This window comes from Bos mutus, chromosome 24 (assembly GCF_027580195.1).
Source record: "Bos mutus isolate GX-2022 chromosome 24, NWIPB_WYAK_1.1, whole genome shotgun sequence".
NCBI classification, from domain to species: Eukaryota; Metazoa; Chordata; class Mammalia; order Artiodactyla; family Bovidae; genus Bos; species Bos mutus.
The window spans coordinates 20,615,170-20,642,270 of record NC_091640.1 but is presented as its reverse complement, the minus strand read 5'-3'; the positions used below and the strand labels follow the sequence as shown (position 1 = coordinate 20,642,270).

At 48.2% G+C, this 27,101-nt stretch overlaps 1 protein-coding gene across 8 annotated transcripts in view; it reads left to right on the top strand.

Annotated features, from left to right (window-relative positions):
* FHOD3 (formin homology 2 domain containing 3) overlaps window positions 1-27,101 on the top strand; it is a 523,370-nt gene that overhangs the window by 312,221 nt on the left and 184,048 nt on the right. For all 8 annotated transcript variants that reach the window (XM_070361542.1, XM_070361541.1, XM_070361540.1 and 5 more), the window contains exons 7-8: window positions 16,829-16,940; window positions 26,459-26,553. In XM_070361542.1, coding sequence (XP_070217643.1) covers window positions 16,829-16,940; window positions 26,459-26,553 — 207 coding nt within the window. The remainder of the gene's footprint in view (window positions 1-16,828; window positions 16,941-26,458; window positions 26,554-27,101) is intronic.

Sequence of the window (27,101 nt, the reverse complement as noted above, 5' to 3'; positions counted from 1 at the left end):
AGGGGAAAAAAGGACAAGAAAGGCATGGAGAAGAAGAGAGAAGGGGAAAAGGATGAGAGGAGAGACCAGGACCAGGAAGAAAAAGAGAGGAGAAAAAGGAAATGGCTCCTAATGGAAGTGGCTCCGTCTGCTCAGTAGACGGGAGGAAGGCTCACAGCCTTCAGTGTTGCAGCAGCATCCTGTCGACTTTTCTTAGGCATCATTCTGCAAGGAAAATAAACACTGGGAAAGGAATATATGGGACATCTTTATTGATTTCTAAATAACATGGGGAAATCATGAAATTCAAAGCCCCCAGGAATGAGATGTTTCCCCTCTCCTTTCCCTGTGCAGCATGCATGGTGTTTGGGACCCTGGGCATCTCTCTCAGGCAGGGCACTTGCCTCCCCCACCCAGGCACTCGGAGCATCGGCACTGAGATCACTGCTGGGTCCTTCTTCCATCTTTCATTTTCCCTACAATGGTCTCCAGCTCCTGAGTTCAATACCAGACCAGGCACTATGTGGAGAAGAAAATAGAGCCAAGGCTCAGCCTAAGCCTTGGGGCTGTTGGTGTTGTTGGAAAGGGGACGGTGGGTACTGCTCAGAGCCTGTGTCTACTCTGTGATGTCAGAGGAAGGTCTCAGCTGACCCTGCAAGGAGTGCTCAGTTTCAGACGACTGGCTGAAAGTCAACAGGGGCAGCAGCCCCCAAGTGCAGGTCTAATGAGATCACTTCTTTACAAAACCAGTATGGTAGCCTCAACACTTCCCCTCACCCCCATGCCTGGAGAATGAGATCTTTGCCAAGAACAGGTGAACCAACATCAAATCCTTAAGTTTTGAGAGGGAAGCCTCAGCCTCTCCTTTAACATACGGTTTGGGCGGTATGGCCACAGAGGTTTTCCTGATTCAAATTAAATTAAGAAATAAGGAAAGCCAGGGGTCCTAGGTTTTTCTTTTGACTAAGATTTCTCAGAACCTGAAGAACAGGAACCCTGAGGTCCTGTTGTTTGTGCCTTAAACAGGCACAGAGTTGATGTTGGAATCCTGGGTTAGAGAAACCTTGCCATCCTGTTCTCATAATTCTTCATTTTCCTTCCATGAAAGGCAACAAGATGTGTCTGCCAGCGGGCCGTTATGCAATATTTGCAGGTATTTGAGTCTCATAACCAGAGGAGGAAACGATCCATTTGCAGCCAAATAATTACGTTTTAAAAGAAAGAAAAAGTGTTTTCAATAATATGTTTCATTCTGTTTACAAAAATCCATCTTTAAACTTCCCAGTCAGAAGCAGATGCTAACCTCATGACTTTTCACAAATATGGATTTTTTTCCCTCTTCATATATCTGGAAGTCTCATTAACTGGGGTAAGGTGATTCAGCTTGTACAGTATAACCTTTCATTATTATCATACAGAGAATCTGTTTTTCTTTATCTGTATGGATCGCCTTCTGGCCATGGGGGAGGCCCCAGTAGCCCATAACCTCCTTGTAGGTTTCATGACCTCCTGATATTGTCATGAAACCTGCCCTTTCTATGTTGCTGTCGCTGCATTTTTCTGTCAGCCCATTGCAGCTCATTCTTCCAGCTGTGTCCCAAATTGCTGGTCATAGATCTCCAGACTTACTTTGTGCTGTGTGGGGATGGCCCTGCATCCTGACTGCCACGTGGCACAGCTGCTAAACCTGAGTCAAGGGGAGCTCTGGCCACAAGGCCCTTGTCTCTCACACACACACACACACACACACACACACACACACACGTTCTTATACACCTTAGAGAGCCACGCTCCCCACTCCCACAACAAATACACACACACACACACACACACACACACGTTCTTATACACCTTAGAGAGCCATGCTCCCCACTCCCACAACAAATACACACACAAACACACACACATATACGCACACACTGGGGACGCTGCTCAGTTTCTTGTTAGGACAGTAAGATGGTGAGAAGTAACACTGGGTGTGTAAGATGGAGGTGGTGGGAGAAGAAATTGACAGGGATAGGGAGCTAGGGACCTAGCATGCTATCAAAGCCCTGAGGTAGTGAGACCTGGCTAAGAATTGCAGCAGAAACTGATGAAACTCTGGAGACATTTTGTAGAATAGCTTCCTAGGACTGGGTTTCTGCATGTAGAAAAACAGCATGAAGAATCAAAGCGAGGGTCATAGTTTTGAACCTGGGCAGCTAGGACTATGGCATTGCCTCCAGCAGAAGTAGGCGTGGTGGTGGTGGTGCTTAGTCGCTCAGTCATGTCTGACTGTGACCCCATGGACTGTAGCCTGCCAGGCTTCTCTGTCTATGGGATTTTCCTGGTAGGAATACTAGAGTGGATTTCCATTTTCTCCTCCAGGGGATCTTCCTGACCCAGGGATTGAACCTGAGTCTCCGTGTTGCAGGTGAATTCTTAACCATTGAGCAACAGGGCATTCCCCAAGCAGGAAGAGAAAATTCGGCAGTTGGGATTCAGTAGCTGGAAAGCTCTGACATACTGGGTAAGATGAAGGCCGTGTCCTTTAGGAGAGCTAAACAGGTGTATCCATGGTGCCAGGAAGTGCTGGCTGGTTGTAAAGTAGAGGAGGTTTCGTGAACCCTTTGATCATGGTCATTGGCATGTCACTGCCAGTGTGATCTGCTCAGATGACCCACAGGTGGGTGAGATCTAAAGTGCTTTTTCATTTTTAATTTTTTTGGTTAATTGTTTTGAGATAATTGTATGTTCACATATAATTGTTAGAAATAATACCTAGAGATCCTGTGTAATCTTTACCCAGCTTTCTCCAAAGATAACATCCTGCAATACTGTACTACAGCATCACAAATCAGGCAGTTGAGGGTTTGGTACAGTCAAGAGACAGAACGTGTCTATCACCAACAGGAGCCCGAATATCACTTGCCTCCTATTCCCACCCAAACCTAAATCTCTGGCAACCATTAACCTGTTCTTCATTTCTATACTTTGGTGATTTCAATAAGGTTATATGGAAGGTAGGGGCCACAGCATGTAACCTTTTGGAGTTAGCTTTTTTTCACTCAGCATAATTATCTGGAGACTCACTGAAGTGCTTTTTGAGTAATGTAATATCAAATAGAATTCTAGCCTTGGAGAGATGGCAAAATCTTGTTCAAGATGTTCCTGACATTCACCAGCCACACTCCCAATACTTCAGCAGAGCAAGTGCCATTTCCCTCAAACTGCCTTTACTGGACACTGGAACTGTGGGAAAGCCTTACTTGTGGGGACCCACCTCTACCTTTCTGTCATTAACCAAATGCTTTGCACTGCTTTCTAGAATAACACACACTCACTTCCCCATGGAAATACTCTTAAAGTGTTTAAAGACAGATACTATGCCATCTTGACTCATTGGAAAAGACCCTGATGCTGGGAAAGATTGAAAGCAGGAGGAGAAGGGGACGACAGAGGGTGAGATGGTGGGATGGCATCACCAACTCAATGGACATGAGTTTGAGTGAACTCTGGGAGTTGGTGATGGACAGGGAGGCCTGGCATGCTGCAGTCCATGGGGTTGCAAAGAGTCAGACACGACTGAGTGACTAAACTGAACTGATTATGCCATCCTGTCCAAGTTAAATTTGATGGTCTCCACAGACAGTCCTTGGGGATGTAGTTTGTAGTTCCTCATTGTGTGGGGTAGCAGTTTCTCTGTCCATCCAGTGCAAAGGATCTTACTTTGGTAAGATCCCAGAATACAGTGTCCCCCTTCTATAAATCCCACCTCTGCATTCAGCGGCAGCCCTGGGTGCTAGCTCCAATCAAACTAATAATTCACTAAACCTCCTAGGTTTTGTTTTGTTTTTCACTTATTTACATTTGCCAATTTCTTCCATTCTGCATCTCTGTGATTGTTTAACACCTAAATGTGGAGCTTTGATTTTTTTCCCATTAATTTCAGGCTAGAGTTCCAACCTCAAGATCATATTCACTCAGGAAAGGAAAGCTTTAGGCTTTAAATGCTTTTTACTTCCAGCATTTCCATTTGATTCTTATAGTTTCCCTTTGCTGAAATTTATCATCTGTTCATGCATGGTGTATACCTTTTCCATTAGTCTTTAACATTTTAATCATTGTGAATTTTATAGTTCCAATATTGAGCCAAATCTATTGATGGCTTTGTTTCTTGTTAGAAAGGGTGGGGAATTGGGACTTTTTTATACATCTTGTGATTTTTTGTTGAAAGCTTGGTATGTATGGGATAGTATAGGCTAACGTAGGTAGTATTTATGCCTATAAATGGGCACATCTCTAATACTAAGCTATTAGAGTAGAGAGGTTTTCAGTTTTCTCTCAAGGGGAGCAGGGCTTGGGTTTTGCTGTTGCTGTATTATCTTCCTTTACCACCCGTTTCCAAGTTCTTTTAAGTAATTGTGCTTGAGATGAGAACTGGCTTGCTAGAGAGTTTTTCTCAATGTTGCCTTTTCACTGTGAGCTTTAGAACATTTTCTACACATCTGAGTCTCAGAGGGAGGTCAATCTCCATGCTCCTGCCTCTCTCCAAGTGGAACCTGCTGTGGCCTGGTGCTTCCAGAACTGAACTTTCTCTATTGCCTTGTTTCCAACATTGGTCTTTAGCAAGGTCATATGCCTAATATTAATTACACAGTCATTAGATGTTAAGTTTTTGAAATACTACAATAATACAGGAAAATAGTGTAGGAAAATTAGAAGGAAATGTACAAAGTTTAAAATCCTTATGTAATAGCACTTCAGGTGATTTTTACTTTATTTTTGTATTTCTGAAGTTTGGTATAAAGAGAATATATTACTCTTAGAATCATAAAAAAATCAGTAAAAATTTTAAAAGGTTATTTTTTAATATCAAGGTTTTATACTACACCAATAAACTGGGTTTGAGGTGGGACTGTCTCAGTGGTTCTGTCCCTCCCTCAGTGGTAGGAGAACTCTAAAAGGTCTCTCCTGAGGGATGTGTTCTTGCCCCTGTCCCAGCAACACAAAGTCTTATTCTTTTCCCTTCTACTACACTACCTGTGCTTCTGGGGCAACAAGATTTGCTATCCTTCCCTGCAGCTTATGGCTTTTATGTCATAGAGGAGAAGACTCGGGATGTGGTTTCCTGCCTGTCCAGGTAGTCTGTGGCTGCTCCCTTCCTCCTATGGGTTGTTTGCTGTTCTTGACCCTAGAGTGCAGGCTCAGGAGCTGTGGTATCTGGGCTCAGCTGCTTCATGGCATGTGGAATCTTCCCAGACCAGGGATCAAACCAGTGTCGCCTACATTGGCAGGCAGATTCTTAACCTCTTGACCAACCAAATTCCATGTTTTAATACAGGTTCAATTTGGGGCTTCCCCGATAGCTCAGTTGGTAAAGAATCCACTGCAATGCAGGAGACACTGGTTTGATTCCTGGGTCGGGAATATCTACTGGAGAAGGGATAGGCTACCCATTCCAGTATTCTTGGACTTCCCTTGTGGCTCAGCTGGTAAAGAATCTGCCTGCAATGTGGGAGACCTGGATTTGATCCCTAGGTTGGGAACATCCTCTGGAGAAGGGAAAGGCTACCCAGTCCAGTATTCTGGCCTGGAGAATTCCATGAACTGTGTAGTCCGTGGGGTCGCAAAGAGTCGGACACGACTGAGTGACTTTCACTCACTCAGTCAAGTAATATTTGTGTCAGAGATATTATGGATACGAAGAGCCACTCTCCCCTTTATGGGTATTGCTCTTCTACTGGTTATTCGGCTCCATACACCCAAAAATCCCTGGAGGAGGAAATAGCAACTCACTCCAGCATCCTTGCCTGGAGAATCTCATGGACTGGAGTGCCTGGCATTCTACAGTCTATGGGGTCAGAAAGAGTCGGACACGACTAAGCAACTGAGCACATAGGCACACACCCAGAAAACTAATTCTCACTGATTTGATCTCTTGGATACCCCCATAATCTAAGTGGAAGAAAAAGAAAAAAAAAGGAAATTTTACTAGTCATTGTTTGGGGGGAATTTACTAGTAGTTGACACCAGAGGTTGGAGTCACACCTTAAAGGAACCAGCACACTGAGGGGACCCCAAGATCCAGAATGGGTCCCCAGCCACAGGGCTGGAACAGCATTTTTTTTTTTTTTCATTCCACTCTGAGATGATTAGCTTCAGGGAGCTGATTTGTGGTAGGAACCACAACTCTCCAAAGGCTTATTGATAAACCAGAACTGCAGCTTACAAATTTACATAGTCAAGATCCCTTATGAATGTAAATGGGAGGAAACAGGAATGAAGTGGGACTCTGAACCTTCTTCCCTTTGGGGGCATGTGGCCAAGCACTTGCAGCTGTGTTCCCTCTTCTGGGAAATGGGTGGCTCTAATATGGAAGAACATCTGGAATGATGTAAAAGCTTCACTGTGGCCGATGTGCTGTTCCTTGGACAGAGATGTTCTAGGAGAGTTGGGTGAACAGGACGACTGAAAAAAGCGTAAGCTTCCAGGAGCCCGCTGGGAGCAGCCCTACCAGCTCAGGTCATCCTTTGCCAGCACTGCTGACCCCATCCCTGCAGCCTCTCTCTACCTGCCACTACTCATCTGCCAGCCCTTCTCCGTCCACTTTAGGAGATGACAGCTGACCAGCACACTCGGGCTAACAGCACTTTCACATTCCTGAGCTTGGCAGTTGTTCATTGTCATGTTTCCAGGGCTGGTTATTTACATAAGAAAGTTATTCAGCTTTGATCAGTCACCTCAGACATGCAGATGACACCACCCTTATGGCAGAAAGTGAAGAGGAACTCAAAAGTGTCTTGATGAAAGTGAAAGAGGACAGTGAAAAACTTGGCTTAAAGCTCAACATTCAGAAAACTAAGATCGTGGCATCCAGTCCCATCACTTCATGGGAAATAGATGGGGAAACAGTGGAAACAGTGTCAGACTTTATTTTTGGGGGGCTGCAAAATCACTGTGGATAGTGATTGCAACCATGAAATTAGAAGATGCTTACTCCTTGGAAGGAAAGTTATGACCAACCTAGATAGCATATTAAAAAGCAGAGACATTACTTTGTCAACAAAGGTCCGTCTAGTCAAGGCTATGGTTTTTCCAGTGGTCATGTATGGATGTGAGAGTTGGACTATAAAGAAAGCTGAGCACCAAAGAATTGATGCTTTTGAACTGTGGTGCTGGAGAAGACTCTTGAGAGTCCCTTGGACTGCAAGGAGATCCAACCAGTCCATCCTAAAGGAGATCAGTCCTGGGTATTCATTGGAAGGACTGATGCTAAAGCTGAAACTCCAATACTTTGGCCACCTGATGCGAAGAGCTGACTCATTTGAAAAGACCCTGATGCTGGGAGGGATTGGGGGCAGGAAGAAAGGGGACGACAGAAGATGAGATGGCTGGATGGCATCACCGACTCGATGGACATGAGTTTGGGTGAACTCCGGGAGTTGGTGATGCACAGGGAGTCCTGGCGTGCTGCGATTCGTGGGGTCACAAACAGGCGGACATGACTGAGCGACTGAACTGGGCTGAACTGAACTGATTACTCAGAGAAGAATACCCACTCCAGTACTCTTGCCTGGAAGGTCCCACGAATGGAGGAGCCTGGTGGCTACAGTGCATGGGGTCGCAAAGAGTAGGACACAACTGAGCGACTTCCCTTTCACTTTTCACTTTCCTGCATTGGAGAAGGCAATGGCAACCCACTAACCCACTCCAATGTTCTTGCCTGGAGAATCCTAAGGACAGAGGAGCCTGGTGGGCTGCTGTCTATGGGGTCGCACAGAGTTGGACACGACTAAAGTGACTTAGCAGCAGCAGCAGCAGAAGAGAAGAATATGTGTCCCATTTGCCTGTGGCTTATGTTTTTGCACCAGAGGGAAAGCTGGGGTACCCTATAGTATGGTAGAAATCAGATTAGCCTTGGTTTTCTTTGACTTCCTCTAGAAGTTAGCTGTGTGACCAGTCACAGAGTCTTCTGGACCAGGAGGTTTTGTATCTGAAGCTGGGGATAAGCACCACTCTGGTTGATTTCCCCCCTTCATTTTGAAGGTACTGTGGCAGTGTTCCCTGTGGCAGTGTTCCCTAAGGCAGTGTTTTAGTGCACGGTTTTGGTAGTGCTTTCAGTTCAGTTCAGTCACTCAGTCGTGTCCGACTCTTTGTGACCCCATGAATCGCAGCACGCCAGGCCTCCCTGTCCATCACCAACTCCCAGAGTCCACCCAAACCCATGTCCATTTAGTTGGTGATGCCATCCAGACATCTCATCCTCTGTCGTCCCCTTCTCCTCCTGCCCTCAATCCCTCCCAGCATCAGGGTTTTTTCAAATGAGTTAGCTCTTCGCATCAGGTGGCCAAAGTATTGGAGCTTCAGCTTCAAAATCAGTCCTACCAATGAATACCCAAGACTGATCTCCTTTAGGATGGACTGGTTGGATCTCCTTGCAGTCCAAGGGACTCTCAAGAGTCTTCTCCAACACCACAGTTCAAAAGCATCAATTCTTTGGTGCTCAGCTTTCTTTATAGTCCAACTCTCACATCCATACATGACCACTGGAAAAACCATAGCCTTGACTAGACGGACCTTTGTTGGCAAAGTAATATCTCTGCTTTTTAATATGCTATCTAGGTTGGTCATAACTTTCCTTCCAAGGAGTAAGTGTCTTTTAATTTCATGGCTGCAATCACCATCTGCAGTGATTTTGGAACCCCAAAAAATAAAGTCAGCCACTGTTTCCACTGTTTCTCCATCTATTTTCCATGAAGTGATGGGACTGGATGCCATGATCTTAGTTTTCTAAATGTTGAGCTTTAAGCCAAGTTTTTCACTGTCCTCTTTCACTTTCATCAAGAGGCTTTTTAGTTCCTCTTTCTGCCATAAGGGTGGCATCATCTGCATATCTGAGGTTATTGATATTGGGTGAAGTGCTTAGATAACAACAATGGATTTATGTTACCTGTTATCAGCTAACTCTTCATAGTTACACTGAGAAATGTATCCCAAAAGAAATTTAGCAAGTGGATGTTTTTTGGTCTTATTCACTTTTAGACATTATTCTTTACAGAAACCTCCAGGTAAGCCCCAGTACTTTATCTCAATAGAAGAACATGTTCTTTTACAGCACTATTTACTATTTTGACATTTATTTGAATTATTTTTGAATTTTTGTTTTTGTTGTTCAGTTGCTACATTGTGTCCACCTCTTTGCAACCCCACAGACTGTAGCATGCCAGGCTCCTCTGTCCTCCACTGTCTCCTGGAGCTTGCTCAAACTCATGTCCTTTGAGTTGGTGATGCCATCCAACCACCTCGACCTCTGCTGGTGCCTCCTGCTTTTGCTTTCCATCCTTCCCAGTATCAGGGTCTTTATTTTTGAATAGTCTTCTGTATTTGACATTCTGCAAGATTTTCTGACAGCAAGTAAGTAAAAGTTTGAGGGGTTCCCAGCCCCACAATTGGCTACTCCATTAATCACCAAGATGGTTCCCTTTCTGCAAATTGCATTGGATCATACATGGGTTGGCCATTAGGCCCTGAAGCCACAGCACATGGGTTTGATGTGAGTGGCTTCCTGTCCTGGCAGGTGTGCCAGCTTTGGGGTCTACACCTCTCCCCCACAGACACCTGAAAGCCTTGGCTCAGAAGTTTGGACTCAGGGAGAGTATTTTGGCCTATACTTTATTTCTGATAAGATCAACCTCATTCTTATGATGACAGCACAAAAGGGGAGAGATTTGAACCCCAAGATATCTGAGGGCCCATTCTGAGCTTTTTGCTTAGAAATTCTGAGCTTGAGTATATGTCTTTGGAATAAAGCATTTAAGAGAAGTTTGATAAATATCTTAAGTCACTTGAATTTTGTTGTTGTTCTTGTTAAAATATTCAGTATAGTCTTAGTTCTGGTTAGCTTGTAAACAGTGTGGCAAAGCTTTGAGGATCAAGTTACCCTCCAATTTCTAATTCAGTTTTAATAACCAGCATCCACTTCTATAACATGCTTTTTTTAGGGGAAAATGAAACAGATAGAATGAAGCATGTCTTTCAAACCCCCTTTATAATTTAAATCCTGAGGTTTGGAAATTGTTTTCTTTCTATGGTTGCTGAATTTTTAAAAGAGTAGGAATTTGGAGACTTGGGGGAATACTTTGATTTCTACTTCATAAGCAACGTATTTGACCTGCTAAGTGAAGTTCTTGGTCTTCTCTAAGTACCATAAAACGTGAAGGGAGTTCCAGTTTGCTTTTTTATTTGTTTATTTCAGATTGCTGGGTCTTTGTTGCTGTGCGGGCTTTTCTCTATGCGACGAGCTGGGGTACTCTCCAGTTGCGGTGCACCCGCTTCTCGCTGCGGTGGCTTCGTTGTCGCACAGCATGGGCTCTGGGGTGCTCAGGTTCGTTAGTTGTGGCTCCCGGCTCTAGAGCGCAGGCTCAGTAGTGTGGCACATGGGCTCAGTTGCCCCCAGGCATGTGAGATCTTCCCAGATTAGGGATCGAGCCTTTGTCTCCTGGATTCACAGGCAGTTTCTTTACCAGTGAGCCAGGAGGGAAGCCCTCTAGTTTGCTTTTAAGAGCAGAATTATTGAGGAACTGCCTCTTACTCCTTTTCCATAACAACTGGTGGTTACAGTTTATCTAAACCCTAGATAGCCAGGTTCTGTACAGGCTGACTCCATGCCCTCCTTGTGGGCTGAAAATTAAACAACAGCAACAACAAAACCAGCCAAGCTCTATGGACTCCATCGTCCTACTCAGTCCCCGCCTCCCTGACGTGGAGGTGACACTGGAGTCCCAGGTTGTCCGTGGGACCTCCCTGGTCTTCCGAAGCCCCACGGCCTCCACTTTATGCTGTGTAGGAACAGAGAGGAACAGCTGCTGTGGAAAGTAAGGCTCACACTGATGATAAGAAGCACAGTTCACCGCTGACTACATGTTCCTGTCCTTGAGTGAAAGGCTTGTCTCAGATTCCTGTTATATACTGTGATTTAGCTGCATATTTAAAGCAACATAAAACATAATTTATTATGATGGACGGGAGAAGGCAATGGCACCCCCCTCCAGTACTGTTGCCTGGAAAATCCCATAGATGGAGGAGCCTGGTAGGCTGCAGTCCACGGGGTCGCTAAGAGTCAGACACGACTGAGCGACTTCACTTTCACTTTCCACTTTCATGCATTGGAGAAGGAAATGGCAACCCACTCCAGTGTTCTTGCCTGGAGAATCCCATGGACGGAGAAGCCTGGTAGGCTGCAGTCCATGGCATCGCACAGAGTCGGACACGACTGAAGCGACTTAGCAGCAGCAGCAGCATTATGATGGACAGCGCTAAAATAGAGTAGCAGTTTTTCCTAGAATGTAATTATAGTTGATCCTTGAATTATGCAGAGGTTAGAGACCCAGACCCTTCCAGGAATTGAAAAATGGTGTATAGATTAAAGTCAGCTCTCCATATCTGCGGTTATTCCATGTCCGCAGTGCTGTACCCGTGGTTCTGCACCCAGGGATTCAGCCAGCCGCGGATCATGTGGTACCATAGTATTTACCTTTGAAAAAGAAAAAAACTTCCTATGAGTGGATCCACACAGTTCAAACCCATGTTATTCAAGGGTTGACTGTATATAAAAGTAGGTAATGTGTAGCCCAAAGGCTGAATGTAGACCCTCCCCTCCGTGTGGTTCCTCCAAACCCTAAAATAAGTGGGCTTATTTGTATAAGCGGGAACCTGAAGGCTGTCACACCGCTCTTCGGGTCCCTGGAAGCCTAGAAGGCCGGCTACATCAGCTCTGAGCCTCTCCTCCCCAGTGTAGGGGCCTGGCTCTGGGACGTTGCTCTCTGTCCTCAGTAGCCGGACTCTGATGGCCCCTGGCACAGGTAATGCTCTCAGCCGTGTTGTGTGGAGGTGTTCTGAGTCCTGTCTCCAAAGCAGGTTGACTGTCTTCTTAAAGGCTGGGCTACAGCTTCCTGACCTCCTGCCGCCCAGGGACCTTCAGTGGGTACTGAGCATCTGGAAGGCACTCAGGATGTTGAAAGAAGAATCAGAGCATCTTGGAATTGGGAAGGACCTTAGATGGCCTGGCCGGCTCACCCCCATCCAGGTTCTGAATTTCTTCTGCAGTAGCCTTAGCAAGGGCCACCCAGACCTTCTGATATGGGGAATCTATGCCCGCAGCATCTGACTGGTCTCAGAACCACTGCTTCTGAGACTGACTCCGTGTTGTTCTGGTTACTGTTTTGTGACCAGTTGCTTTATCTTCCCAAGTGCTTCATGCTCCATAAGAATGAGAATCAGTTCTTACTGACTGCCCTCAGTGTTAGACAGATAGGCAGAGTTTTTAGCCTGTAAGTCATTTGTGGTGAAACCGCCCCTTAGAACATGAAGGAGCGCCAGGCGGAGATGAAATGGCATTGGAGGGTCACTGCCACAGCCCTTTGAGAAGCCTCCGGTGTCTGAGCCTTGCAGTGCTGTGTGCACTGGCATCCATGCGTGTGTCCCCGCCCCTCATTCGTGGTCCTTGCTCCCGCTGCCACGGTGGGCCTGCCTCTCCCGGTCCATCACAGGCCTCTCGTTTACCTCCTCTCAGCAGGTCAGGAAGCTCGGTGGCCACTCCTGCTAGAATGTGTCTTAGAATAAGCACAGCGGATTTTTAAGAGCTCTGAGATGATGAGCAGCGTGTTTCGACTTGGAGGAATGGCTGTGCGGCCTCCACTGTGACTGTGCCAAGGTTTTGGAGGGTTTTGATAGCATTCCAGATACTTGAGGGCATCAAATTGTGTGAATTCTGGAAAAATGAGCATTTGGTGTAGAAATCTTTTGAAGTCAGGAATTCTTATTCCTTTCAAGTCTGTACAGCAATGCTAATGAGGTATTTCAGAAGAGAAGCTGTGCTGGTTGTATTTTGATGATTAGTTGGGACATGCTAGCAATTAGTACTATTCATTTCCATTAAATTAATGTGTCAATGCTCTCTTTTTTCTGAAGTAGTTTAACTATATAATATGTTTGTGATTAATTTTACATAGTAAGGCTTCCAAACACACATAAACATCAACTTAGACCGAGTAGAAGCCAAATTCATAGAAGCCTAAGATCATGACTCAGAAGAGTTTAAGGGTTTTTTAAAAATAAAGTTACAGGGGCAAAAGATCTCTAAGCAGAGCCTTCATAGCAAAGGAGAAGATGACGTGAACAGGCATGTTGAGACTAATAAGGAAAGAAGACTTCCCGAGAAAACAGTGGTTTCTTACTTAGAGAACCTTGTAAGGGAGAGTGGGTCCTTGAGTACCCTGTCAGCCAAGGCCCCATGACCACAGAGATGCCCGGGAGGCAGCCCAGCTGAGACCAGCTGATGGGGCCGTGGGCTGGGCAGCAGCCAGGTTCTTTCCCACGAAGACACTGAGGAGGCTTAAACCACATAATAACAGTCCACCCACCAATGAGGGCACCAAGCCTGGGCTTGCTGGGTTGTTTTATTTACTTGAAGACATTTTTTCTGCTCTACATGTACCGAGATAGCACCGTTCATTGTGCCATGCCTTCCTCTCCTACCCCCACCTTGTAGTTGCGGAGAAAAATACTCTGGAATTTAGTCTATTCCCAGTTAGGGAGAACAGAGAATGTGGGACATGGCTGACAAAAGGTGAACGTGCTCTAGAGGGTTCAGAGCCCTCGCCGGAGCTCAGGTCCCATTTTGATAAGGACGTCGCAGGGCGGACGGACAGAAGCCCAAGGCGCTGCTTGTCCTCTGCACTTGGTGCGGGGGGCCCGGCCGTGCTGAGGGCTGGGGTGGAGTGGGGGGTCAGAGCGGGCCGAGGAGACTGGCTCCACACACATTAGGGGTTGGGTTTGCAGGCCAAGCCTTGGTGAAGAGGGCACTCCGGCCTGCCCATGTGCAGTACTGACCCAGCAGCCCCTTGGAGGGAGATGCGGTTTCTGGTGTGTCAGAAAAATCAGCATCTCCACCACCAGGTGGCCTCTGCTCTGGGGCTTCCCTGGTGGCTCAGCTGGTAAAGACTCCACCTGCCATGCAGGAGACCCCGGTTCAATTGCTGGGTCAGGAAGATCCCTGGGGAAGGGACCGGCTGCTCTAAACAGGTGTGGCACGTGTATCAGATGAGTGACGTGTATGTAGCAGTTACAGGTCATGATAAAGGACGTGAAGAAAACAGGGTGACGTGAGTGACCAAGGGGCTCCTTTAGATGACGTCGTCAGAAAGGTTATTTCCCACGAGGGGAAATCTCTCAGACCTGGAAGATAAGGAAAGGCCAGTCCTGTGGTGACTGGTGAGGGAATAGCCAATGAGAAAACTCTTGAGTCAGGCACAAGCTTTAGTATGTGAAAAACACACGGTCATGTGACTAAAGAGAGGTGGCTGATGGGAGCACCCTGGGCAGAAGGGGAGTGACGGGGATGAGGACAGAGAGCCTGGTAGCGACATAAAGCTCGCAGGGGTGGACGCCACCCTGAATGTGATGCAGAGCCAGTGGAGGGTTGAGAGGGCCAGGGTCCCTCTGGCTGAAGTTTAGAGAAAGGGCTTCAAGGTGACAAGCCCAGCAGTACTAAGGAGGCTCTCATGGTGGTCTCGGGTGGACAGGGAGAGGGAGCTGTGGGCAGAGTCAGATAGCTGCCGACAGCCCTGATGGACGGAGTCATTGTGAAATTGGGAGGGAGGAGGGCAGTGTGGCTCCCATTTGCAGTGAGTGAATGGTGGGGCCTTGTCCCGAGGTGTGGACTTGTGGAAGGGACACGCTGGAAGTAGTGGTGGGACAGAATGAGCACAAGTACAAATCGAGAGAATTCTCTATGGGCTACATTGAACTTGAGGGCCCATAAGAGTGGCGAGGTCAGGTGCCAGGTCTGAAGAGCACTGAGTCATAAGTGGGATTTACAGTTAAGGGCCTGGATAAACTCACCTGGACAGAGTGTGTGGCAAGGGAGCAGGGGTGGGGAGTGAACTTTGAGGCCTCCCCACACCTGGAGGTTGAGCTGCTTAGAAGGAGCCAGCTAGTGTAGCCCCCTAGGTAGGAGATGGTGGTCAGCCATGTCATGAGGAAATTGTTTCTGGAGGGAGCAGTTGATTGTCACGGGCTGCTGAGAGTTGAGCTAAAATGAGCCTAGAAGAGTAACCACTGGACACCATGGAAAGTCAAAGAGTTAGTTACTCAGTCGTGTCTGACTCTTTGTGACACCATGAACTGTAGCCTGTCAGGCTCCACTGTCCATGGAATTCTCCAGACAAGAATACTGGAGTGGGTTGCCATTTCCTTCTCCAGGGGATCTTCCTGGCCCAGGGATCGAACCCAGGTTTCCTGCATTGCAGGCAGATTCTTTAGTGTCTGAGCCACCAGGGATGCTTGGACAACATGGAGGCCATCAGCAAGCTTGACAAGAGTAGTTTATTCTGCGCCGTGGAGATAGGAGCTCTGTCAGATGGGTTGAGGAGTCTATGGGAAATGGAGAAGGGGAATCAGGGAGTATGGCAACTCTTTTGAGCAATTTTCTTTTAAGGGGAGCTGGATACCATGGCTCTGGCTGGAGAGAGCTATGGAATCGAGGAAAAGCCAGCTGGTTTACTAGGGGAGATGACAGAGGACAGGGGGTTGACGGGGAGAGGTGGGGTCATGAGTTTGGAGAAATGACTTGGGATGGGTGATGGTTTCACCCTGTCCCCCTGGCGTGTGCAGGGCTCCACATCCCGCCCTAAAGTCCACACCTGGCTCTAATATATTGATGTGAGGAGATGCCTGCAGGAGTCCCTGGGCCTTTCTCGGCGGCAGACCTGGTGGAGTGCCTGGAGCCGGTTTTCCGCAGCCACGGGGGTGGGAGAACAAACGTGGACTGATTGGTTGCTTCTTGGGAGATTCGTTCATTCCACACGCAAACACTGTTGAGGCCACTCTGACCCAGGTGTGGTTCCGACCCTGCAGACTCCATGCACAGCAGCCCCTCTCCCCAGGAGAGCTCTTTCTGCCCGTGGGGTAGGGGCGGAGGCAGAGGGGCACTGTCCAGCCACCTGCTGGGGGCCCCCTCAAGGAGCAGCCCTGAGGCAGGTGCGCTGTTTCCTAGAAGGGGGATTTGAACCTGTTTCCAGGAGGAAGGTGGTGTGTGATTTCTTTGAGAAGGAGGAAATGGGGTGCAGGAAAGGAGACATGAGTCAAGGTTGTAGCAGCAAAGCCTGTGGGAAGGGGTCGGGGGCTGAGCGGGAAGCCCCAGGCTGCCACAGCCCACCTCCAACTCCACCCCACCCCACCCTACCGCCCAAACCCCACCCCCAGCAGCTGAGTGAGTTAGGGTTCAGTGTCAGCTGCATTTCTCCAGGTAAGTGACCTTCAGTCTGCATGAAGAGGGGCCCTGGGCTGGGTGTGGCTCCTCACGAGTGCAGTCCTCTGGGCCCAGGACTGTGGGGGTGAGGCCCCAGATGGCCTTCCCTGTGCAGTTTTAAGAACCCGGACTTGGTTCAAGCGTCCTGTCACAGCCTCAGACAAGTCATTTAGCTTGCCATGCCTGCTTCTTCATCAGAAAACAAATGAGACTTGATTGCGGTACATCACAGTGATCTAGTCTGGTTAAAACGAAGTTACCGACCCAGCAACTGCCGCCTCCTGTGTTGACAGAACTTGTGTGAGCCTGGGGGCCAAAGGCCTTGGGTTCAAATTCTGGTTCCTTTTCTAGCTGTGGTATCTTGAGTCAGGGACTCGGCCTCAGTTTACTTATCTGTGCAATGGGGGTAATACTGACACCTGCCTTCTAAGGTGTCTGGTGAAGGAATCTGCGTAACTGCTGAGAAGAGCAGCTGGGTGCCAGCTGCTGTCAGGACAAAGGCTGCAGACGTCCCTGCTGTGTGTGCAGCTGCACGACGGTTGTGTCTTGTCTCCACAGTTCCGCCTGGTGGTGAAGACAGCCCTGAAGCTGCTGCTGGTCTTTGTGGAATACTCGGAGTCCAATGCACCTCTCCTGATTCAGGCCATCTCTGCCGTGGACACAAAAAGGGGTGAGTGGTCCCTGCTTACTATGTCATCCAAGTAAAAGTGTCTCATGGAAGATTTCCACTTTTTATTTCCATGTTCAAGGCAGAATTGAAAAGGAACAGAATTCCCTTTGTGTGGACTTCTGACATCAGGAAACAGATGTTTCAGGATGCATATGTATAAAGATTAGGTGAGGGAGGGAACAGGGAAAGAAAAGCACCCCTAGCTGACCCAGGACAGGTCAGACTCCAGCTTATCCTTATGCTCCATCTTCAGCCACCACAACTGAATGCACAGAACCAGCTTGTTCTCTTTTCCCATCCTGTTGGAGTCACTTTGGCTCCTTTGTCTCTTCCCCTTCCTCCCACCTGCTTTATTGGCTTTCACCCCACAATGTTCCTTAAACATCTTCCCTCCCTTGCATCCTCTTCACCATCTGTCACTGGGCATCCTTTACTTCCCTGAAATGCTACCCGCCTCTCTGCTATTGGAGGCTTCTTCTAAAGCACAAATGTGGTCACGTCGTTTTCCGTCTGAAACCTGCCGGTGGCTCCCCAGTGCCCGGTTAGGGCCGACCCTTCACGTCCCATCCCTGTTTACCCACCACCCCCACCTCCCACCCAGCCTGTGCCAGGCCCGCCCTGCCTTGGGTTAGATGAGCATATTCTTTCAAAGCCCCGTGTGCCCCTCATCTCTGCTGTGCCCATTCTCCCAGGAGTGTGTGTCCTTGCTGGACAGTGGGGTGCCTGTCCCCTCTGGGTGTCCCAGCACCTGGCTGACCCATAGCAGGAAGGCCTAGTGCCGGCCTGCACACCTGATGACAAATGAGCTTTGGATCTGGTTTACAGCATGACATGCTGCGTCCCCTTTAATGTTGTGAAGTCTGATTCTGAAACAGGTTTTTGTTTTGTTTTATTCTTTAAAACAGCTTCCTGGTAGCTTAGACAGTAAAGAATCTGCCTACAATGCAGGAGACCAGGGTTTGATCCCTGGGTTGGGCTGATCCCCTGGAGAAGGGAATGGCTACCCACTCCAGTATTCTTGCCTGGAGAATCCCATGGACAGAGGAGCCTGGTGGGCTACAATCTATGCAGTTGCAAAAAGTTGGAAATGACTGAGTGACTAACAAATACTTAGGTTTTGTTCCTCAGTAGGACATTTTTATTAATATTGTCATCCCCACAAAGACTCTAACAAGAACAAAAATTTGTTAACATTAATTATTTTCTTTTTATAATGGAAATACTCTAGAAAATTTGGGAAAAAAACAGTGTAAAGAAGACCATAAAAATTTACCTGTAGTCTCACCAGATAGAATTGTTCTTAACATGTTGGTGTATGGTTGTGTGTGTGTATGTATGTGTGGACACACATGTTTATGTACAAGTCAGCTCAGCGACAACCGATGAAAAGAAATGAGAGGCCTAAATAGCCTTCTTTGATTCAAACCACTTGTTGTCTCTGACTCAGTGTTGATCAGAGACCCACATTCAGGACTGAATGCAAAGATGAAGGAAAGTAGCTTACTAGTTGCTTTGAAAGTTTGAAACATGTAAAATATCATGTAAGAAACGAGTTGCCAGTCCAGGTTCGATACACGATACTGGATGCTTGGGGCTAGTGCACTGGGACGGCCCAGAGGGATGGTATGGGGAGGGAGGAGGGAGGAGGGTTCAGGATGGGGAACACATGTGTGCCTGTGGCGGATTCATTTTGATATTTGGCAAAACTAATACAATTATGTAAAGTTTAAAAATAAAATAAAATAAAAAAAAACCCAACAATAATAACAATAAAAAAAAAAAAAGAAAGAAAGTTTGAATATAAGTTAATGAAAGCCATCCAGGACCATGAACTGGGATTCTGCACTTTTCCCACAAACACACAGGCAGATGTCAGTCCCCAGCATGGTAGACTATAGGTGGGAGGCAACTCCAGGCCTGTGTTTGCGTGTACCACAGAGGCAGTCCTAGTGTGTGAGCAGGGGCTGTGAGTCTGGAAGGTTGATGCCAGGTTGGGGCAGGTTTTTTCTGCCAAGGCTTGTTGCCATCTGAAGCATGAGCATGAAGACCCTCGTGGCCTAAAGCACATCAAGGGGACCCCTTGAGAATCCTAATGAAGGCTCCCAATGACTCAGAAGCCAGGATGGGCTTTCCCAAGGCCAGTTCATGGCTTAGGGTCAAAGGTGGATGTTTGGGAAGAGAGTGAAGCTGATCCTTTCATTCATCCTTGGAAGATTCATACTCTATTCTCCAACTCTTAGAGTTACTTTAGGATAATTAGCAGACTCTTCATTTTCCTATCCTAAATTTCAGGTAACCCTTGGGCCCTTGTCATGTGGGCCGTGTTAAAGGAAACAACCTTCTTATGACCTTGAGATTCTCCCTTGACTTCACTGGTTTGGGAACTCATAGCTTCCTTCCTCAGACTGCATATCTCAATGGAGAGACCATTTGGGATAGAGGAGTGATCCCGAGCACACCCAACCCCCAAGTCTCCACCTGCAGGCCCAGCTGTACACTCAGCTGTACTCTCTCCCCCAAGACAAAGCCGTGGCTGCTCTTTCCCAATTTATAAAAATAAAAAGTCATAACAGAGAATGGATTGTTTTCTCAACCTCATGGTTTTTGCAATGAAATTTCTTAAGCTATTGGCAAGTATTGTCATCCAGTTGCTACTGAGCACTAGCAGCTGAGAACAAAAAGGATCAGCACTGATGGAAAAACTCAACCATAGCTTATCATGTGTGGTTCAGTCACGTATTTCTCTATGACGTGTGTGGTCTTGGCCATGACATTATAACACGTACATATAACACCATCCTATATTACTGCTAGTAAAACTGTCCCTGACCTCTGTGCTGAAGTTGGACACACAAATACGCCCTGCTGTTCTGCAGGGGGAGGCAGGACTTGCTGGTGTGCTTCCACCTGGCAGGTTGGGAAGCTGCTCTCCAGTCCCTCTCAGCTGGACGAGCGAGTAGCTAAACATGCCAGGGGTGACCGAGGGCCAGCTGAGTATGTCCATTTCTACACAGGTTTATAAATCCGCCATAAATGTGACTCCTCAAGGTGGTTTTGGACTCATTCTTTTGGAGGTTAGGGTGAGAATGGGCATGTTAATGTACAGACCTTTTTAGTAGAAAGGAATTCTTTTGGATGATGAAAAATGATAGGTTTAAAGAATCAGCAAGGAAAATCAACAAGTGAGCCACAAGTTCTCAGAAATTACTAGCAAATGAAGTTGTCCAAGAACAAATTCCTCTGATTGCTGTATAAACAGCACATCCCACACATGGGTTAACGGGAAGGGTTCATTGGTGAGCATGGATGGACAAATTGCTGTTCTGCCAACACTGGGCCAGTTAGGGAGCAGCAATAAAAGCTGAGGGATTTAGGTGTATCATAGGGACTAGCAAATATGTATGAATTAATGAAAATTAAAAGGGCCCCATTTGATCGTGGCAGTTGGCACTTTGGCTCAGGTGCTAGAATGAAACCATGGATTTGAGTTAGTCTCTGAGGCATGGCTCAGTGTCATACCTGTCTGTGTAGACTGCTGGCATGTCTTCTCCTTTGCATGGGTCTTCAAGTCACTTTCTCTTCCTAGTGGACAGGGCCAGGCAGCAAGAGAGAATGGCAGTTAGTAGTCATGGAAGCCCATGAGAAGGCTTTGCTTTCTCATTCTGCCATCATCAAAGACTTCTTCACTCTAGTGATTAGCAGGAAACTGGTCGAGAATCCCCTGCTCCCCTGGGCAGGGTGCCCCCTCCCTCTGACTGTTTGGGTTTCCCTCCCAGACAGAGGGTGGGGGTAAGTGACCAGATGGGGTACCTTATTTTGAAATTTCAGTCATAAATCTTGAGTCCTGCTAATTTGGTTCAACACTGCTTTTGAAGAGGTGCCATTTTTCATTTGAATGTGAGGTGATGAGATATGACATAATTTTTAAACATGTGTCTCACACATGATTAACAGGGTTGGGGAGGTGGGTGGGGAATCCAGACATCTTTTCAAGCCATCTTGGCTCTGACTTGTGCTCAAGGGTACGTTGCTCTGTGAAGACCGGACAAAGCATGGTGGAGGTTAGAGTGCACAGAACTCAAGCTCTGTTTCCTTGGTTATTTGGAGCAGAAGTGTACTCGTTAAGTGTTCATCCCTCACAGTGAAAGACATGGAACATGCCACTGGGACCTTGTGTTTGAGTGTTAGACCAACTCGCATACGAGGCCTCATGCAAAATATTTTATTTTCTTTGGAGTTTAATACAGAGACTTGGAAGAGAGTAAGAGGACAAGAGTATTGAGCAGTTTATCCTGTGCTTATTCATTCTGGGTTGAGAGAGGGGTGATGTGGTTTGCTGGGAGGAGGGGGCCTGGCCAGGAAGCCTGCGGGGCAGGCCTGGGGGGCAGCGTGGGTGTCCCCTGCCCACCACCTCCACTGCAGTGACAGCTACTGCTATCCAAGTGCCTGCCACACAACAGACACCGTTCTAAGCGTTTTTCATATAAAATTCATTTGTTTAACAATTATTTAAGTGCCAATCATGTGCCTTTGAACATCAGAAAGAAACCAGGCTGTCATCGATCCTATACTCACTCCAGTGCTGGAGGTGGAGTTGGAGAGAGACGGACAATGATGATGAAGGAAGTGACCATCTCCTGATGTTCTGCATCAGCACTCAGGAGAGGCGACAAAGAGCCTTATCTCCGGGACACCTCACAGTGAGCCGCTAGGGTGGACGTCATCTCACCAGTTTACATGCCTCCCCCTGAGCCTCTGTTCATTCCACTACTTTGGGGCTCAATTTTGTTCTCTGTTATGTAAAGGGGGAAGGTCGTGTGGTTTATGATTTTAACACAGGGCCACCCCCTACCCCCACATGTTATTCACTCAGTCATGTCCAACTCTGTGACCCCATGGACTGTGACCTCTATCCATGGGATACTCCAACAAGAATACTGGAGTGGGTGGCCATTGCCTTCTCCAGGGGATCTTCATGAGTCAGGGATTGAACCTGGGTCTCCTGCACTGCAGGCAGATTCTTTACCGTCTGAGCCACCAGGGAAGCCCCAGGGAAAGTGTTAGTTGCTACCCACACATACACACATGAAACCCCATATGGAGCAGTGAAGGTGTGGATGGGGGCGGCGGTGAACTGGACCCTTTAGTTCTGATGGGTGGGCTCCTGGGACAGGTACAACTGCTGGTGCTTGATGCAGGCCAGCTGGAGCCCTGACAAGGTATTTGTGTTGAACTAGAAGAGAAGGCTGGAGAAGGCAATGGTACCCCACTCCAGTACTCTTGCCTGGAAAATCCCATGGGCGGAGGAGCCTGGTAGGCTGCAGTCCATGGGGTCGCTAAGAGTCAGACACGACTGAGCGACTTCACTTTCACTTTTCACTTTCATACATTGGAGAAGGAAATGGCAATCCACTCCAGTGTTCTTGCCTGGAGAATCCCAGGGACGGGGGAGCCTGGTGGGCTGCAGTCTATGGGGTCGCACAGAGTTGGACACGACTGAAGCGACTTAGCAGCAGCAGCAGCAGAAGAGAAGGCAATGGCACTCCACTCCAGTACTCTTGCCTGGAAAATCCCATGGACAGAGGAGCCTGGTGGGCTGCAGTCCATGGGGTCTCGAAGAGTCAGACACGACTGAGCGACTTCCCTTTCACTTTTCATTTTCATGCATTGGGGAAGGAAATGGCAACCCACTCCAGTGTTCTTGCCTGGAGAATCCCAGGGACGGGGGAGCCTGGTGGGCTGCAGTCCACGGGGTCACACTGAGTTGGACACGACTGAAGCGACTTAGCAGCAGCAGAAGGTGTCCTCACTTTCCCCTTCATTCTTCTAAAAATTTATTTTCTTGTCCCCAAACAGTCAAAAGATAGTGAACATGTATCCCAGTAGTGTCTGATTACATGCAAATTTCCAGACTCAAAATCCTTAAATGATAAAAAGGCAATCAGATATTATAACTGAAGAAAACTTTTTGTGTATATCTTCTTTAAACTTTATTTAGTTTGGCTGTGCTGGGTCTTTGTTGCTGTGTGGGCTTTGCTGTAGTGGCGGGGCGTGGGGCTCCTCCCTAGTTGCGGTGCCCAGGCCTCTCACTGAGGAGGCTTTTCTTGTTGGGGAGCATGGGCTCTAGGGCGTCCGTAGTTGCGGCACGCAGGCTCAGCAGTCGCGGTTCTTGGCGTTAGAGCGCAGGCTCAGTGGTCGCGGTTCCTGGGCGTTAGAGCACAGGCTCAGCAGTCGCGGTTCTTGGCGTTAGAGCACAGGCTCAGCGGTCGCGGTTCTTGGCGTTAGAGCACAGGCTCAGCGGTCGCGGTTCCTGGGCGTTAGAGCACAGGCTCAGCGGTCGCGGTTCTTGGCGTTAGAGCACAGGCTCAGCGGTCGCGGTTCCTGGGCGTTAGAGCGCAGGCTCAGCGGTCGCGGTTCCTGGGCGTTAGAGCACAGGCTCAGCGGTCGCGGTTCTTGGCGTTAGAGCGCAGGCTCAGCGGTCGCGGTTCCTGGGCGTTAGAGCGCAGGCTCAGCGGTCGCGGTTCCTGGGCGTTAGAGCGCAGGCTCAGCGGTCGCGGTTCCTGGGCGTTAGAGCGCAGGCTCAGCGGTCGCGGTTCTTGGCGTTAGAGCGCAGGCTCAGTGGTCGTGGTTCCTGGGCGTTAGAGCGCAGGCTCAGCGGTCGCGGTTCCTGGGCGTTAGAGCGCAGGCTCAGCGGTCGCGGTTCTTGGCGTTAGAGCACAGGCTCAGCGGTCGCGGTTCCTGGGCGTTAGAGCACAGGCTCAGCGGTCGCGGTTCCTGGGCGTTAGAGCACAGGCTCAGCGGTCGCGGTTCTTGGCGTTAGAGCACAGGCTCAGCGGTCGCGGTTCTTGGCGTTAGAGCGCAGGCTCAGCGGTCGCGGTTCCTGGGCGTTAGAGCGCAGGCTCAGCGGTCGCGGTTCCTGGGCGTTAGAGCACAGGCTCAGCGGTCGCGGTTCTTGGCGTTAGAGCACAGGCTCAGCGGTCGCGGTTCCTGGGCGTTAGAGCACAGGCTCAGCGGTCGCGGTTCCTGGGCGTTAGAGCGCAGGCTCAGCGGTCGCGGTTCCTGGGCGTTAGAGCACAGGCTCAGCGGTCGCGGTTCCTGGGCGTTAGAGCACAGGCTCAGCGGTCGCGGTTCCTGGGCGTTAGAGCACAGGCTCAGCGGTCGCGGTTCCTGGGCGTTAGAGCACAGGCTCAGCGGTTGTGGTGCACGGGCTTAGTTGCTCCGTGGCATATGGGATCTTTCCAGACCAGGGATCAAGTCAAATCCGTGTCTCCTGCATTGGCAGGCAGATTCTTTACCACTGAGCCATCAGAGGAGCCCCGAATATGTTTTTTAATTAAATGAAGCCCCTGTTTGAGTGCTTTCATTATAATGGATAAAGAGGTGCATAGATATGTGTGTCTGCATAAGAGAGAGAAAGAGAGAGGAAATAGACTATTCACCTCTCTCTTTGGGATGCTTGCCATTTGCTTCCTTCCTCTCATTCCACAGGCCCCGTTTGACATCTTTGGCTCCTAAGTAAGCAACCAAGAAGCATTTCAGGGCCCCTGAGTCCCACTGGGAATTCTCTGCATCAGTGCTGTCTCTCTTGTACAGGCTTTTCTTTACCCATGTAGAACTCATGTTTTCATGTTTTGTACTGAGGTTGGGTGTGAGTATGAGTGACGGAAGTTGCCCTTTTATAAGCACAAGCAGAGGCATTTAGAAAGCTTGACCTACACCTGGACAATGAGACCTACTGACCACACTGATTATCTTGAGGACAGAAATGGTTACTTCGCCTGGCTATGAAGAAGAGGTGTGGACTTCAAGATAGTTTGATGATAAATATCAGCAAGAAGATAATTCAGCAGTTAGCACACAAAGGATCATGCTTTTGTGTTCGGAGTAACAAAGGGTTATAGAAGCTTAGTCATAGACTCCTAGTTTGGACTAACTGAGCAACTAGCCCAAAGGATGGGCCTCCCTGGTGGCTCAGAGGTTAAAGCATCTGCCTGCAATGCAGGAGACCTGGGTTCGATCCCTGAGTCAGGAAGATCCCCTGGAGAAGGCAATGGCAGCCCACTCCAGTATTCTTGCCTGGGGAATCCCATGGACGGAGGAGCCTGGTGGGCTGCAGTCCACGGGGTTGCTAGGAGTCGAACACGACTGAGTGACTTCACTTTCAGCCCAAAAGAAAAGGCATTTTGTTCCCTTGCTGGGATCACCAACAGACCTGAAATTCTACTTGTGTCTTTCATGTTTTATGGTAGGTACCTCATCCTTTTTAAATTCTCCTGTCTTGTCTCCTTACTGTGTGCAGTGAACCCTGTGGCTCTTTAAAAACTACCCCAGTTTAAAGCCACCCTGTACCCTCTCAGAGGTCCCCATTCACTAGTCAGCAGACATTTTATTGAGCACCTACTATGTGCTGGGCACTCTGCCAAGGGCAGAGAGACAAGACAGAAGCCATCACTTCCCTGGGGGAGCTTTGGTTCACAAGACCAGGAAATCAGCTCTGACATAACCCACCCAAGAATCAGCATTTGAAACCCACTGGTTTTAGGTTATTTCAGAATTTACTTTTATCAGCAAAAATAGACAATATCCCTTTGAGATCTTTATAGAGAAACCAGGAAAGAGCTGCATGTTCCACACCACCATGCCAGGGGCAAGGCAGCACTTCACTGCAGATGTTTATCCCCAGAGTAGGAAATCATGTCAGGGTGTGTGTCCCCTTTGTGGCCTTGGCCTAGTGATCCTGAACATGGAGGGTTTTCCTGCCCTCCCTGGAGCCATGGGACAACCTCCGTGAGCGCCCCCCCACCAGTCTCACCGAGGAGTCACTTCTTACACCAAACCCTCCTCGACCATCTCACTTCAAAAGACAGACCACCGTCGTTGAGTGACAGGTGTGGCTAAGCGCTTTGCCTTCTAATTGCTTTTACCCTGTGCTGGCATGCGTTCTGTGTCTGTGCCTGACTGTTCCATTTGACTGTAGACCTTCTGAGGGCCACCTTCTAGAGACCCAATTCCTTGTACCTGGTTGATGCCTAAATAGTTTTTGTGACTTGATACAATAGAGATAATATACTTCTGTTCTGGAAATGTCTGCTAGATGGACGTTTCACTGTTACTGTTTTGAGTCCTTTGTTTGAGTGACTGTAAAGCTCTCCTGAATCCTCTTTCCTTGCAGGAGATGGACACACATAGAGAGTAATTCCAGAACATTTCCATACTCGGAGAGTAAAATGCATGGTCTAAAAAAGCTGCATATAATTGGATTTTTTTTAATTGCCTATTTAGTATAAAGGCAACTTTTCAAGCAAACTGATAGGCATCCAACATGAGGAATATACATTTTCAAGTAGACAAGGATGACACAGCATATCATCATCTCATTGGAAGGATGTACAGAGTCATGCTTCAAAATTTGGTGAAAGGCGTTCCTGTCATTGGGTGATGAGTCTGGATAAACTGTGATGTGAGTTGGATAAGGGGTCCCAAATTGCTGTTTCTCATGATTTTTGCCTTATTCATAGGAGTCACACCCTGGTCAAATATCATGGAAATCCTGGAGGAAAAGGATGGGGTCGACACGGAACTGCTGGTTTACGCGATGACTTTAGTGAACAAGGTTGGTTGATGTTTGTTGTGGGTTGAATTGTGTCTCCCACAAAAGACGCTGAAGTCCTGACCCCGGAGCCAGTGAATGTGATCTTATTTGGAAATGGGATTTTTGCAGATGAGGTCATTAGGGTGGGCCCTAATCCAGTAGAACTGGTGTCCTATAAGAAGAGGAAAGAAGAAGCACACAGAGGGGGGACAGCATACACACTCGTCCACGAGGAAGGCGGCCTTTGAAGGCAGGGCTGCAGGTTGGAGTGATGCATCTGCAACCGAGGACCACCAAGGATGCTGAGGATTGTCAGCAACCAGTCCCAGATGCAGCAAGGAAGGGCCTCCCCTAGGGCCTTCAGGGGTAGCATGGCCCACCCGACCCCTTTTTATCTTTCCAAAACCGGTTTTTTCCTTTTTAAAGCTCTGCCATGTTTCTAGTGGGTGCCGAAGGCCACCTGCCACACTCACACCGGGTTGTCTGTGCAGCCAGCGAACATTCTGGCCACCAGCAGACCAGGCCAGAGAGGTCCCCTGGGGCGGCTCTGTCTGGCTGCTGCTCCTGAA